The sequence below is a fragment of the Dicentrarchus labrax genome, unplaced genomic scaffold (genome assembly GCF_905237075.1).
Source record: "Dicentrarchus labrax unplaced genomic scaffold, dlabrax2021, whole genome shotgun sequence".
Lineage (NCBI taxonomy): Eukaryota > Metazoa > Chordata > Actinopteri > Moronidae > Dicentrarchus > Dicentrarchus labrax.
In genome coordinates this window covers 20111516-20128033 of record NW_026136708.1, presented here as the reverse complement: position 1 = coordinate 20128033, position 16518 = coordinate 20111516, and the positions used below count along the sequence as shown (strand labels likewise).

At 40.9% G+C, this 16518-nt stretch overlaps 2 protein-coding genes across 2 annotated transcripts in view; one reads left to right on the top strand and one right to left on the bottom strand.

Annotated features, from left to right (window-relative positions):
• Positions 1 to 5859, top strand: part of angel2 (angel homolog 2 (Drosophila)) — a 6543-nt gene extending 684 nt beyond the window's left edge. The window contains 9 exon segments of the mRNA XM_051409505.1: positions 1 to 862; positions 1456 to 1673; positions 1906 to 1975; positions 2170 to 2534; positions 2536 to 2601; positions 2739 to 2874; positions 3387 to 3456; positions 3670 to 3800; positions 4027 to 5859. The exon segment at positions 1 to 862 is cut by the window's left edge and continues 127 nt beyond it. Coding sequence (XP_051265465.1) covers positions 1 to 862; positions 1456 to 1673; positions 1906 to 1975; positions 2170 to 2534; positions 2536 to 2601; positions 2739 to 2874; positions 3387 to 3456; positions 3670 to 3800; positions 4027 to 4190 — 2082 coding nt within the window. The 3' untranslated portion in view covers positions 4191 to 5859.
• A 4030-nt stretch (positions 5860 to 9889) lies between these two features.
• Positions 9890 to 16518, bottom strand: part of vash2 (vasohibin 2) — a 31190-nt gene continuing 24561 nt past the window's right edge. Inside the window, exon 9 of the mRNA XM_051409511.1 lies at positions 9890 to 16109. Within this exon, the coding sequence (XP_051265471.1) occupies positions 16040 to 16109 (70 nt within the window). The 3' untranslated portion in view covers positions 9890 to 16039. The remainder of the gene's footprint in view (positions 16110 to 16518) is intronic.

The window sequence follows — 16518 nt, the reverse complement described above, 5'->3', positions numbered from 1 at the left end:
CCCGCTCCTCATCCATGGTGGTCAGTGCGGGGCTTTCCCCCCTGGCCTCCTCGACTCCCCCACTCCCACCCTGCAGCCCACCAGGTCGTCTCTGCTAGGACCTTACACCCTCAGAGCATCAACCCGGCGGACTTCGGCGGTAGGCGTTCGTTCCACACCTCTACCGGCCTCACGATGGAGCGGCCCAACAGAGACAGAGAGCCTCCTCCCAAACGGAGGAAGAGTGCGGAGGAGAACAGGAGCGTCGAAGAAAGGGAGGGACACAGAGGTGCAGCAGCGGGAGGCAGGGATGGAGGCTCCAAGAGGGAGCACCATCACCTGGATTCCCGCGCAGACAGCCGACCTCGATCAAACCACTACTGCAAAGATGGAAGTCGAGACCGAGGGAACACCGCAGCTGGAACAGGCGTCAGTAGGGAAAACAGCAGAGATAGATATGTAGGAAGGACTAGAACTGGGGATAAACACAGACAGCGAAAAGACAGCGCCGGTCGATACGACCCCCAAAATCGAGGGAGGAGCACACATCAGCAAGGAGGGCGTAAAGATTCACAACCTGCGAGGACTCAACCCCCAAAGTCAAAACCCGAACAGGATAAAGTTCCCATGCACAAACCCAACCCCTGGTTCAAAGAGAGGGGTGCAGAGGAGCAGGGCCGGCGTGAGAGGGATACAGAGGGAACAGCGGGACAGTCGAGGGACAGAAGCAGTGATGGAGGGGAGTGGCCGAGTCTCCCCTCCCAGTCCTACAGCACCACTGTCCCCTCGAACCCGTGGCAGGTAGCCGGAGCCAGCAGGGGGCCTCCTCCACCTGGAACCTCCCCGTCTGTCAGACAACACAAAGACGTTAAACCAGCGAAATGTAAGCTGACTCTTTTGAGGAGTTTTTGCGTTATTTCACAGTTTTAGTTCGTCTTGACATTTGTCGTTAAAGGTTTACGTTTGCAACACATGTGCAGTCAAGGAGGGTCATCCAAGACTTTTCTTCTGTGCAGCGACCAAATTCACATTTTTCTTTTTGTCTGCTTCTTTTCTTCTCCTGTGAAGTAAACCTGTGATGTATTGTAACCTTATAAAATTGGCTGTTTGAGTACAGAGACAAAATGTGTAAACATTTGATCAAACAGTCAAACCCAGAATGTCACAGCCAGTATAAAAGCCATTATAAAACAACAAAAACTGATATAATTAAATAAAAAATTGCCACATAGTTGCTTTAAATCCTCAAAGTCAAGCACTCATTGTCAGTGTTACCAAAGGTCCCCTCTGGGGCATCAATAAAGGATTATTTTGTCTTATCTTAAGTCATAAACGTATGTCAAAAGAACATTGTTGTAAATCTGTTGTTATGAGTTTATCATCAACTAATTTCTACTAAATCATTTGGACATGAAACCCCCTTAACTCTTCTGTTAATCTTTCCTTTCTCCTTCTTCCGCGCCTCTCTCTCCTCAGCTCTTCATAGACACTGGGAGACCCCTGCCTGCAGTACTGGCGTCCAACCACCAGGGGGCAGCGCAGCATTTGATTTCTCAGTGATGTCCTACAACATCCTGTCTCAGGAGCTGCTCCAGGACAACGCCTACCTGTACCGACACTGTAACCCCGCCATCCTGCACTGGAACCACCGGCTGCCCAACCTGCTGGCTGAGATCCAGCTGTACAACGCTGATGTGAGTGGAATAGACCGCAAGTAACTTTAAAAGATCCCTGCAGGGAGGAGATCACTCAAATGTGTGATTGTTGCTTTATTCTAAAACCAGAGGCTTTAATATGCTGCTGTGAAAACCTCCGTTCTGGGATTCGGGATTTGTTCCCTTTCATTAAATATATAAATAAAGACATCTTAGCTTCATGATTAATGATCAAGACGACAACGATTTGATGGAAAATCTCTTTTTCTAGATCCTGTGTCTTCAAGAAGTCCAGGAGGACCACTATGAAAACCAGATCAAACCTGCTCTACAGGCTCTAGGTATTGTGTGTGTGTGTGTGTGTGTGTGTGTGTGTGTGTGTGTCCCTGTTGCGGGTGAAGATAATAATATGATGGAAAATATTTATAATCCAGAAATGCATTTTCACATTTGTAACTTTTGCATTGAATGTGCTTTTATTCTGAAATTATAAACTTTGTGTGTGTGTGTGTGTGTGTGTGTGTGTGTGTGTCAGGTTACCAGTGTGAGTACAAGAAGCGAACAGGAAACAAACCAGACGGTTGCGCTGTTATCTTTAAATCCTCCCGCCTGTCGCTCCTCTCCTCCAATCCCGTTGAGTTTTTCCGGCCCGGCGACGCCCTCCTTGACCGGGACAATGTGGGATTGGTTGTGCTGCTGCAACCTAACGACACCACGGGCCAGTCGGACCCATCCGCCTTCATCTGTGTCGCCAACACTCACCTCCTCTACAACCCTCGCCGCGGCGACATCAAATTGGCACAGCTGGCGATCCTACTGGCCGAGATCAACCGGCTGTCCCGCCTCCCGGATGGGTCGACCAATCCGGTTGTGCTGTGTGGGGATTTTAACTCCACCCCTCCGGAGTCCACTGTACAGCTTTCTGACCACAGGCAGTCTGGACTACAGAGGACTGCAGATCAGCACGGTGAGAGACACACACACACACACACACACACACACACACACACACACACACACACTAGTGCTGAGAGACGAGGGATTCATTCATCCGTTAATTTAACAACAGTGTGTGAACGTGAGTCTTTTTATGCGTGTTTGCAGGTTTCGGGTCAGGAAAACAGTCCCAGAGGTCAGCGTCTCCTCACGTCTCCGATCTGGTCTCAGAGTTTGGGGATCGACTATCAGTGTCAGTACAAAAACAAACCCACTGCTGAGTCCTCCTGCGACAGCCCTACAGGTACAGCAGCTGAACTCAACTCACTGCACGCTCTAGTTTACTGTAAAGCCTAGCTCACAGCTCACAGTTATTTAACTGTAGTGAAGAAGATTAGTTCAGAATATATCCGAGCTTCTCTCAGTCTTAAATGATTTAGTTGTGTATTTACAGTAGGAGGGGTTTATGTTCTACTTTAACACCTGATTTGTTCAGTCCAGGCCAAGATGATTTGTTCAATCTAATTTAGTCATAGTTTAATTAATATTATAGAAATGTAATTAGGTTTAAGTTGTTTACTTAAAGCAATAGTTTGGAATTTTAGGAAATGCAACCAGCAGGGGGTTAGTTTAGTTTAGCTTAGCACAAAGACTGGAACGAGGGGGTAAGGATAACAAAGTCCACTGACCTACCTATGTGTGGTGCTACTGCGTTTAGTTTATTGTTCTAGGTTGAGCCTCATCAATGAAATCTCTCTCTCTCTCTCTCTCTCTCTCTCTCTCTCTCTCTCTCCCCTCTCTCTCTCTCTCTCTCAGCAGTAGAAGGAGCGATCTCTAATCTCACCGTAGAAGATCTTGCCAACAAAGCTGCCGTTGCTTTTAACAGGTAAGATCTGTCTTTCTGTGTGTTCTCTTCTCTCTCTCTCTCTCTCCCCCCTCAAAGTTATGGACCCACTGTCAAACACTCGATTCATCGGACTGTAAACAGTCACAGCAGTTTTTGCAAAATTCAATACTTTTCAATAATCAAACTCAGATGTTTCTGTTCATTTTGATGTGTTAGTGTGGAATTAATAACACAGCTTGTGTGTTTCTTGAGATCGAGGATCGAGCACGGTCTGAAGCTGCAGTCATCCTACCAGCACCACCTGATGCCTGATGGGAGACCTGAGATCACCACCTATCACTCCCGCACAGCCATGACTGTGGATTACATCCTGTACACTCCCGGTACTGCGACACACACACACACACACACACACACACACACACACACACACACACACACACACACACACACTCTACAGTCACTTTCTCAATGTGTTCTCTTTATTGATACTGGTGTCTGTACCTGACTTCTTCTACAAACCTTTTTTTCTTGTATTTTCTTTTCTTTCTTATTCCCTCTTTTCCTCTGTTGTCTTTTATCTTTTCACACTATCTCCTTCTGTAAAAGAATCCATCGCACCTCTGTTACTTCCTGCTGGGCGGGGCCTCCATCTTCTGGGCAGGCTGTCATTGGTTGGCCAGTCGGAGCTGGAGGAAGTCAGTGGCTTGCCCAATCACCATCACTCGTCCGATCACCTCCCTCTTCTTGCTAGCTTCCGCGTCCGGCGCTGACCTGGGGTCGTTGGACGGCCAATCAGAACAGGTCTCAGCCTCAACCGCTAACAGTGCAGCTCAGGGAAGATAGGAGTGTTTAACGACCACACAAAATAATCTAAAGAAAGGGGATTAAATTCAGTTTTCCAGCAAACAGCTGTGAAGCACAGTTACAGATCTTTAGGGGTGTTAATTATTTCTCTGCAGGGAACAAACTCTCTTCTCTAAAACTCTGCTGGGTGGTGAAATGGTGACGTCCAAGAAGAAACTTCACTTAAATACTAAAATCCTAAATACACTTAAATCAGCAAATGTGTAGGCTTAAGGTAGTGTGAGTAAAATCCTCCCCACAGTGTTGCTAAAGTGCAAAATATGAATAAAAAAATTACAAATACTTGAATGCAGCATGTCCAAACGTTCACTGAAGGCTGAAATGTTCCTGGTTTAGACGTTTTGCATTTAAGCATTTGAGTTTGTGTTTTATTTACATTTTTAGACGAATCAAAGATTTAAAAAAATGTGTTCAGATCATGTTCAGGGCAGAAGGATGATGTTGCACGTGCCCAGTTCCTGTTTGTTATCAGGTTGGTGTTAGAAACCAAAAGAACAGTCGAATGATTTTATCCTTTATGTCGTTATTGTTATCGGTGACTTATAATGGATCATTGTCGAGGTATTGAACAATCACAAGGATTGTTTTAGGCCTGTTCATGCCCCTCTCAAACAAACATCGCCTGTATGTAGAAACATGGATTATTCTTCACGACCAAAGCTCACATTTCATTTGATTCTTCATCGTTGCCCTGTTGTAGAAAATGTCAGAGGCTTTTTTTACTTGCTTTCTTTTTTGCAGAAAAAACATTTGTATTTAAAACTGCTTTGTTTCAAGAATTTATGAAGGGACAGACTTTTTATCTGTTTTTTAAACATTATCACTTGAAATTAAAAGTGGTGCTAAAGAGTAAAACTACTTGATCATTGTGTTTCTCATGATAGATGGCAGAGCTACTAACACAACATGGTGCAACATCAGAATAATCCTGGATTTCCACATTGAACATTTTTGTACAGTGCATTATACTAAAGGGGAAATAAATAAATCAGCATTGTATAAAGAGTACCAGTAGGGGGCCATGGCAGTATTTGGTTATGAAAAATGCAGAATGTTTATCATAGCAGTGATAGTTTAGACTAGACAAAAATGCATGAAAAGACACTTGAAGAAAAGGAATTGGTAATTAAATTCCCCTTGGAATTCATACATATATCATTGCTTTGTAATGTTTTATATTATCCACTGTGACAAAAAAAGAAAAGTAAATCCACATGAAATGAAACACTGTACAGGAGGAGATTATATCTCTTCAAGTTTGATTTACTTATCCTTAAAAATATTAATAATTTATAAAAGTGCTTCACATTTAAAACAATATTTAGAAAGGTGGATATGCTGTAGATTTCATCTGCAGAGCCAGTCTGTAAAAGCTTTTATTTTGTTAACCTAGAAGTGTAAACGGTATGAATTTAGTGCCATCGGTGAAAAGGAAAATGGTGGGATTTTCAAATGCACTAGTGGACATTGTGCTATAATTTCAGACTTACAAACATAATCAACGATGTCAAGTGGATATATTTTTTTAACATTCTTGTTTATATTGATTGTAAATAAAGGACTTTGGTGTTTTTACATGTGGCTGCTGTTGGTTTAATGTTGTCATCAGTGTCATCAGTACACAAGCTGCTTAAAGGTTATATGCATGAAATTCAGTCGCCACTAGATGTCACACAAGAGCAACTCAGACTAACAGTGGGCACTACAGCCAACCAAACTCCATTCATAAAACTAGTACTTTTACCTAGCATATAATCTGAAAACAGACGTCAAAATGAACTGAAACTGAACTACCCCAGACCGTCTTTGGTAGTCTTTCCAACAATCATCAACGCTGGTTTAGTCTAAATAAAGCCTGAATTCACAGAGTTACATGAAAAATAGCTTAGAAACATGCTGCAAATAGTAAATGCAAACACGCCCGTCAAAAAGTACGTTCACTAAAAGCTTTTGTTTTTGCCACTAACGGGGCTCAGATTGTTATTCTGACCAGAGACAGTAGTCACCAGACTCCAGGGACAAAAACACTAATTTTACCTTGCATATCATCTGATCATTGTAACTTTGTTCAAAGTAGACATACACAAAATAAAACTCACCAAAACAGTCTTTGTTAGTCTTCCCACTGTTCCAGTAATCACCAACTCTGGTTCAATCAAAAGAAATCTTTAATTCACCCACATACATGAGGAAAAACAGTTTCAGTCCAACACAGCCGAGGGATTGTGACATAAGGACACCAGGACTCTAGTATATATTTATATTGTACATAGTTGTTTGCTGCTCTATTAATGTTTAAATCTCATATATCCTTTACAGCGACTTTGGTTTGTCACCTGGACAAACAGGAAGACTCCAGGATCTTCATTGTGTGTGCGTTCGCCGTACTTTAGAATATGTCCTCCTACTACTTTCATGTTAGTTTGTACAGAAAGGTGGTTGTTTCTATTGCTCGTGTGTAATGGGAGTTGGCTGGGTTCCCCCGTTCATTTGTCATGGGAGAAATAGCTGCTCCAATCAGCAGACAGTTGTTTAGTTTCCATTCATTGTTCTACAGGGAGTCAGCTGTTTGTCATCCTCAGTCTGATGGGATGGAGTTGTTTTTTTCTTATTCATGTGTAATGGGACACTGCTGGTGGTTATATATATATATATATATATATATATATATATATATATATATTTTAGTTGTAAATGGAAGCGGCTGTATCTTCTGTTGTTTTCTATTGGGACCTGTTTGTCTTTCACTTTTACATCTCAGTGAAACAGGCTCTACATCTTAAGCCACTTTAGTGTGTGTGTGTGTGTGTGTGTGTGTGTGTGTGTGTGTGTGTGTGTGTGTGTGTGTGTGTGTGTGTGTGTGTGTGTGTGTGTGTGTGTGTGACAGAGAGACAGATGGTTGCACCGTTTACCTCGGCTCCCCTCACAAACACTGTATACTGAGGACTCAGACCTCTTGGTATTCTGTGCATCACTCTGCACTGCAGCAAGACACTCGGCTGGATCTCAGCCGGCTTTCCAGACTCCCTTACGTCTGTTCTGGGGTCAGATTTCAATACCTTCATCCACATGCGCATGGAATATCATGTCACCACAACTCGGGACTTAGTGTTATATTCTCCTGCACTCTTCGCAGATTGAGCCTTTATAACTTTAAGCAGACGTTAAAAATAAGATGCTATTAACACTAATAACTCAAGTTGGACAGATCAGAACAAAACTGTATTTGTCATTTAGTCCAGACTGAGAATGTTTGATCTCTGTAATTTATGGCCGTCTACCCTCATACACAGTGACTGACAGTACAAATGTCTGCCTGAAAAGTCTCCGATTTCATAGTAAAAGTTTGACCAAAAAAAAGTACTCAAGGTCCACTTGCTGCCTTTTTCCAGTGCTTTTAACTGTCTTCCTCAGAAGATAGAGATTTGTCATCACATTAAACCTAAATATGGCAGGACTTACTGCTATATCTACTATAGTAAGTGTCTAGGTTCTATAGTAATGTTAAGCTTTTCCAAATGAGTATTTGTTGTCGTATTATAAAGTGTTTCTATTAATTTGTCCACCTCCTGTATATCAGTGAGTAAGGGGCAGATGCACGTTATTGCTGTCACTGCTTTTCCATCCCACACGTTTCTGTACAGATCACCTGATAGCTGCTATCTGAGTGTCCTCATGCGGTTTTACTGCAGAAACATTTGTGCTCATCAGATTTCTCGGCTCAGCTCGCACCCTGTGAGAGTAAAACCAGTGATGTTGTTCCCTTTATATGGGCACTAGATGGCAGCAGCAGCGGACTTTGTGTTAACCTGTGATGATGGAGCAGTGAGGGTAGACAAAGTGACTGTTCCTGGATCATGCTGCAGGAATGGATTGAGATGTTTTTGTAGATGTGCTCGTCTTATTTTGTGTTGTGAAATCCTCAGAAGGTATTGAAACTGACATGAATTCGCACTGACAAAGAGCCTGCAGGCTGTTCACTGAACTGTCACTGAGCTTTGTTTCTTCTCAGCTCACCTGCATGATGTACGCTGCAACACCTCCTCTCACAGGAACTGATTTATAACATGGCGCAGGATATGAACAGTTGTTTCCAGTGTTAGATGTTGCACGTTATCTGTAACTTTGTTGTGAGAGAAAATATTGTGGTGAGGAAAAAAAATTTGCACTGGAAACGTTCACAGGAAACTTTGTACTTAATCAATTTTGACACTTTAAAAATATCAGCGTGCTGAATTTAGCTCATCAGCTAATTTACACCTGTAGTCCCAACATGTCTAAAATATCTTCATAGACTTGTGCAGTGTTACTGTAAAGGAGCAGAGACACCACATGAGGGACTACAGGGGAGGAAAGATGAGATTTGAGAAACAAATCAAAATATTAAAACCAAATAGGATACTAAATTATCTTTCTGTCTTGAAAAGCTTGCCATCTCACCCTGACAGCTTGATCATCATAACAGAGAGCTCAACACACACACACACACACACAGATAAACCCACATCATAATAACCCATTGACAGCGAGGTGAGCCTCTCCTGCCTTCCAATCCCTAAGCTGCTGAATAAATGAGAAATGAAGGATTATTTCTATAAATCTGCTGCCTCCATGTGCTTGACTGAAACACACACACACACACACACACACACACACACACACACACACACACAGAGGGAGAGACTCACATCTGCAGTGGAATATAAGCAGATTATTTCATAAGGCTGTAGTGTGGCATGAGTGTATACAGGACTGTCATCTAAAGAGGAATTCATAACACAGTTCTCTGCTGCTTCATCGTGCCTCTCTTCTTCTGTTCTTAAGTTTGTCGTCTCATGAGGGTTTGTTGAGAATGTTGTGCTCTTCTTTTTTTCACTAACATCCTTCTTCAGATTCATAGATCTTCTATTTTTTTTAAATTTAGTCACCTGTTTCTCTCAACTGGAAGCCGGTCACCTGAGTTCTTCCATTTTCAGTGTTCAGCTAAATTCTTCTCCTTCTCATGTTGCCTGTCCTCAGTCTGAACGCTGCTGGTCCTGAGCTGTTTGCTGCTGAAGGACGAACCAACCAGACAGCTAATCTCTCTGTGGTACTGTGTTGTGTTCAGTCTGGTTTTTATGGTGTAATATTTAATTAATATTACACTGTAATAAGTAAACAAATTGTAATAAGTAGCATTACCAGCTGACATTTGTTTTTTAAAATGAACACAAAACATTTTTCATAAAGATCCTTTGAATTAGTTTTTAGAGATGTATCACCTATGACCTATATGTGTAGAGTGTAAAAATAAACTTGTCAGCACCTCTCTGATAAATAAACACAGTAATGGAAAGCAACTAAATGACCTCAAACATATCTTTGGTGTTTACTTACCCATCATCATACTGTATATGCCAACACCAATATATTTGTGATAAGCTAAAATCAGCCAATAACACCGGTCCTGTCCCCCTCTAATGTACAACGTGCAAATTTAAATTTAACAGTACATTAAAAGAGTTTGTAATGAACTGTATTATGCTTTTATCAATAAGTCAATCAATAAGTTAATCAATCACATGTCTCTTACATACACCAATGTAAAAAGTAAAGGAACACGCAGTTAAAAACATAGATCATTTATTAAAAGAACACATGCTGCTACAGTTGTTGATAGAAACAGCTGCTGTCAGACCACTGGTACTGTAACAGTAGGAAAGTTACAATAGTAATATTGACTGAGGGTCACATCTTTTCCTACTATGCATCTCCACAGGAATACAAAACCACACCACATCCTCACACAGGGAACCTGGGCGGACTCAACAGCGCTCTTTAAAAATAATAATAATAATAATAATAATAAGTGTGTTTGTGTGTGTAGGTCAGCTCCTCAGGGCTCTGTGGAGTTTCCACATATTAAATTCATCAGAGTTCCTCAGTCCCGTCAATGAGCTTTGATCAGTTAAGATTCTGGCAGAATACGGTTACAGTGGTTTTAGGGTTCGATTCCCACACACACACACACACACATCACACCGAATTTTTGCTCGTCTTATGTAACGTCAGACTTGAGAGTTTGATAGAAGGCTGACTGTCCCTTTGTTCTTTGCAGCGCAGAGCCGATCTGTCTGCTTTGAAATGTTCGTAACAACGAAAAAGTTTCTTGAAACAGGCAAAACAAAGGGCAAAAAAACACAGAAAGTCACAGAATTTCAGAATATGTTTGAACGGGAAAACAAACCCAGTCAGTCAAACAAGAGGGAACAGTTGTGACTGGATGACGTTCTCTGGTAAATACAATTGTGACAGTTTTTACAATGCACATTAGCAACTCCTTCAAAAAAAAAGACAAAAAGTCAAAAATTAAATAAAGATATTTAAATAATCTAATTAAACTCATACTGCTGAGGCACTGGAAGCATCACATGGACATTTATCGTGTCCATCAAATGTCTTTGTTAAACGGATATGTTGCTCTGAATTTGGTTCGGCTTTTGAGAGTTTCAGCATGAATGCAAAATGTAAAGCAATTTTTTTTGTCCAGCAAAAATGCAACAGGGAGCTTTCTGATTTAATGGATTAGTCACCTAGGTAGGTCAACTAGTGTGTAAACTAACCGATATGTATATTACTGACATCACTGCTGTTGAAATGGGCCAAAGCAGAGATTCAAGATCTTCATGTGGTCAAATTTGTGTCCAGCGTGGTCATAAAAGTTGTCTCATTGATCACCGATTTTAGAACAGACTACAGTGTTTTAGTTTAACAGTACAGTGAGATTAGGACTAAGATGGAGTTGAGAAACGCGGTATCAGCACTTTGGAAACGAATCAAAGGCCATCAAAAGAACAACCTGCTACAACTACAAGCTGTTCTTTTCTTTTTTTTTCTTTGAACAAATGCTTCTCATTCAAAATGATAGAGTACAATCAATGAATCAAACCCAAATGTCTTCATAAAACAGAATCCAGAAATAAAACCACAAGCTGAAAAAAAAAAAAAAAACTAAAAAAGGAAAACATTCAATAAGATAAATTGTCAAGCACAAAAGTCTCTATTGCAAACTGACATAAGAACAGGTTGCTACATTAAGTATCACTGTTTCAGGTTGTTTGGGTTTGTTTTTTTTGTCTTGTCACAGTTTTTGAGTCTGTGCTGAGCGGTCAGGTAGTTTGTCACTGTTGTTGGGTAAAATCCTCCGGAACTGCAGTTTGGATCTTTAAATCCGAAAAGTTTTTAGTCCTTTTTGAAATTTGGGAACTTTAGGTCCTTGAATCTCTTGTATTTTGTATAGTTCCAAAAATACATGTGAGAAAATGTACTCCAAAAATATGGAGCTTCTTCAGTGTGAATATGCATCAGTTCTTCCATCTGTTTGTCCACAACGCCGGTGTGAAATAGGATTTTAAATACGCAAAAAGCAAAAGCAGCGTTGTGCTTCTTTCGTCTGCTAACAAACATCAAGCCTGTAGAAAATATCAACACTTAACCTTCAATACAAATATTAACACGTCGAGCTGGTTGGTTTGCGCCAGAGTCGGAGATGTGAATGGTCAGATCTCGGCCTCTGGGCTGTGCTAATGGTCCACTACTGGCCAAACGTCAGAAATATGTAAAAATATTCTGCTTTTTCTTACAGCACCTTGAATCAGTGATAATGGCTCAGGCTGGATCTACACAGAGGGGAAGCTTTGTGTTATACGTTGTGAAGAAAAGCTACCAAGAGGTCCCGGTTAGAGTAGAACTGTTTTAAATGATGGTTTAAAATGTCATCTGTTCTTGTGTAGATCGAGCCACAAAGACCTTTCTCCTCCATCGTTTGAATTGTGGAAGACTAGGATTTTAGTTTTGTGTGTGCATAGCTTGTTGTTAAAACAAAAAGCTAGGGTAAAAATGTCTGTAGTTAACACTTGTTCTGTGAGCGAGAAGACACCGTGGAACATTCAAAGAAAAGTCAGAAAACAATCAGACGACAATAAATCGGAAATATTCTGTACACTGACTCCCGAAATCCTTCTGCTGATGACTGATGTGACCAAAACAAGAAAAGTGAAATTAGGCTGCTCAGGTGTTTTCCCTAAATTTGACATGTATTTAAAATAATCTTTAAAAAGCCTTTTAAATAGGTCTTTTGTTTCTAGCTCTCATTGCCACTTTTGGTTGCCAGATCTGTAAAGTTGCCCGCTGCAGCTTCATTGAACAAAGGTAGTCGCTGGGCTTGATTTTGGGAAACAACTTTTTTCTTCAAATGAATCCTTTAGATGAAAACTAGAGAAGTCAGTTTTTGTAAATGTCCTGAAGGCCGACAGTTGTATCATCAATTTAATTCTAAGTAGCCAAACCTTTAGAGATCAAGTTGCTTTTAAATTTTAAACACAGATTTTATCTGAATAAAAACCTCGTTTTCTCTCTAGACGCCCTTAAGCAACACATTTAAGCCCTTAATTCTGTGGATAGAGCTGGTCAGGGGCCAGCAGTGGAGGGTTATACTTACATATATTTTCTTAATTAAAACTGACTTATATAGTTCTCAGTCTGAAGGCTTCAAACTGTACAGTACATTCTGTGGATGCAACAAACATGAATAAACATAGATGTATTTATGTGTACACATATATCTACTGTATCTAAGTACAGTATGGCTAACAGCATATGTTAGATATCCATTTTGATTTCAGGTTTGTGTATTGTGTGATAAGATATCCGGCTTTGATATGTGATATTCTGCCGTCATTTCAAGCATTTGTATCAGAACTGGTACAAATATCGGCGTGAGATTTCAAGCTTTTCAGCTTAGATTCATCGAAGGCCTCAACAGGAGAATCCAAAAAACCTCAAACAAATTCAAACTCGTTTGGGTTTTTTTGACAATCCTTATGATACATCACGCATACAAGCGTGAAACAGTGCATACAGTACTGAATGGGCTCTCATAGGTCACTTGGTACTGAAGTTTCACAGAGCGAAAGAATGATTTATCAAGCTGCTCTGAGAACTTTAGTGGTTTCCTGACACTTACTTGTCTCCTGCAAAGTTAAACTTTGATATTTGCCAAACACAAAGCTGAGCAGATTTTCACCCTCATGTTACAGGGGAGTCTTTTGACTCTGAATCACAATTGATTTTCAGAGTATTAAACCAAAAGGCAATTCATCATTGACATTAAAACATGACAAATCTAAATAATAGAAAAGTATTTTCGTGAGCAAACAATCATTTCAAAGCCCTCGAAGGGCCTGACCCCGTGCTCCGGGCCGCCTTTAATATCCGCAGACAGCGTGCACAGAGTGTTGCATCCCGCTGCCACGTAAATCTGTCTTGAATGAGGCCTTTGTTACAATGTGTTCACCCAGCCAACAACATCTGCCTTCACTTCTTGTTTGTCTGAGTGGACAAACTGGCTGCGGCTGAACTGGGACCAGCTGAATCATTTTATTTTCCAGCTGTGAAGGCAGCAGCCAGCTGGCTAACAGCTCACAGTTAGTTTACTGTGTGAACACACGGATTGGCTACTGCTCAGTTTGGTCGACACATATGAAACTCCACTTGCCTTCTGCTGCTGACTTGTTCTGGAAATACTATTGATTGGATTTTGTTTTTTTTTTAAAAGGTACCTTGAGTGAGATCAGAATACGTTTAACCCACAATGTTCTCATTCGCCAAACATTTTAATCTTAGGTAATGCAGCTTTAGTATTATTTTTTTTTACTAAAATTACTGTCTAGACTATTATTTTCCCAAATATGAGCAACTACAAGCTGATTAAAGGGATGACCAAAAATGTTTTTTTTCTGATACTGCTCTAAAATTCTCTTTTTTCTTGTGTAACTCTGGATACTTTCACTTCTTCAGGCCTCTAAAGTCCACTGGTTCGGATGAGTGGTTCCCAACCTCCTTGTCTTGTGACCCCTTAAAATGAAGCTATGTCTATTTATGGCCTTTCTTAAAAAGGTTATGGGTTCAGTGGACGTGAGGGCTGTGAGCTGTTCTGAAGAGGTGAAAGTAACCCAGTATTACACAGGAAATAAGAGATGCAAAAAAGATATTAGCTAAAAAAATAAACAAAATGTTGTGTAACTGAATATTTAAAAGAAATCTTTCTCATCCCTTTAATAAAGTAGTGAACCCTCCAATTCTTTCCTGCTCCACAGGTCTAGATTGTAGAGTCATTTTAATTACAGGGGTCAGTGTGATTTCTGCACCTGTAAAGACACCCTGCAGCTAAGTTTCCATCCAACAAGAGACTTTTTTCCTTTACGGTTACACAATAAATAAAAATAGAAATCAATTTGATTAAATAAATAATGATGTTGACCCATTAATAGTTAATATGAAGACATAAAGGAGCAGGCTTTGTCAGCTTGAGTATTAAAATACTGAGACTGTTCCCTGTTTATACAACAGTAGTCTGTATTTTGAGTCCGTCTGTTTGCAGGAGTTTCTTTCTGATGTTCAATGGATGGAAACAGAGCTGTGGTTATGTATTCAGTTATGTGTCAACAGAGGGCAGAGGAAGAGGAGAATGAAGAAGAGGGGGGGGTACGGGAGGTTTGCCGCAGTGCTCTAATGATCAGTCTCTGATCTCCTGCAGTGAATCCTCTCTCTCTCTCTCCTCACTCCTGTCCACACCTCTTCTCTTCTACTTCCTATTCCTCTCCATCGACTCAGTGTCTATGATTTCCCTGCATGCTTTATTGAACGCCCTCTCCTTATTCTACACTCGTCCACTCTGATCGATGGACCCTGAATATGGAAGCCTTCTTAGTCATCATATTTAAACTGCTGCTGGTTCAGGAAGGTTTTTGGAAAAAATCAAAGCGTACCTAAAACATTCCTTTAGTGATCTTTTTCTTAAAGACGAAGCCAAAGTACAGCAGTAGTTGAGCAGGCGTGTGTGAATAAAGTGGGATAACAACAGCTACACCTGTGAATCTCCTGCTCCCTTATGATCTCATGTTTGGCTGTCTGCCTAAAGCCTCGAGGCCTCAATGAACGCCGCCATGATGGAAAACTGACAGCAAAATGAAAGAGTCACCTCCCTGACAAAAGATATTACATGCCTAACTTCTCTGTCGTGAAATTGTGCTATAGAAGTCCTATTATGATAACGATATTAATAATATGATTAAGATATGCCAAAACCACCAATAAATTGACCTATTTTTAGTCTTAACATCTTTTTTGCTGTGACTCTTACATTGTGGCCAATTGTCTCTCTCAACCAATACGTTCAACTATTTTTACAGACAAATATCTACCCTTTCTTCTCTTCCTGTTGTAGCCCTTCTCTAAGACACATGGTCACTAAGGGGGTCACAGAAATACTTACTGGTATCTGTTGTCAGGACACGATGGCTCTCAGCCTTTAATTCCTTCCTGCCAGTTGATTAAAATGTTGAAAATCTAGACATAAATTGATATTACTGATATCTTCTGAACTTATCCTACATCAAGAGAGTAAAGTCCTTCAGCTACGTGACTGAAATGTGTCAGTGTAAAACAAAGGAGTGGCCAGTGTCCACTGTGAAGTATTAAAACCAGACCAACTGTCACTTTCTGTCTAAAGCTTCTAAGAAGTTCTTCCTGTTCAAGCTCAGAAAAGCTCTCGTCGCATATTTGTGTTCATCATCCACCTTGTCTGTGTGAGATCCAGCTGCTCCAGCTGCAATGACTCCTCTCATAAAAACACTGGTGGCAGGTAGAGACTCTTGGATCGAGGTGGCTGAGGAGGCTGGACGGATTTGGGATGATTGGGAGGTGAAGAGGGGGATCAGATGCGGATTTGGTAGCCGTCGTTGAGAGTGCTGAGCTCTGGAGGTTTCCTCTCCACCGAGGCCGGCCTGATAGAAAGAGAGCAGACAGACGATTAGATCACCCAGTGTCTCCCAAAAGCAACGCAGTGGCATCATGGAAGTCCCCCTCTTGGCTGACACTGCAAATGTTACACAGAAACTAGTACAGACCTCAACTAAAAGATCCAAAACTTGTGAAGAATGTCCATCAGAGTGCTGGTTTAAAATGCTGGTTTTGTCTGACCAACAGTGACCAAAGATATTCAAGTTACTTACACAGAAGACTAAGAAAACCAGCAAATATTCACATTTGAGAAGCTGAAACCAATAACCTTCCAATCGCCTTCCAGACTAACCTTTCTTATTGTCAGGTGATTATACACTAATGAAAACATACATATGAATATTGTATTCATTGTCTGCCAATAGATGGTCAGAATGTTTGTGATGATTATAA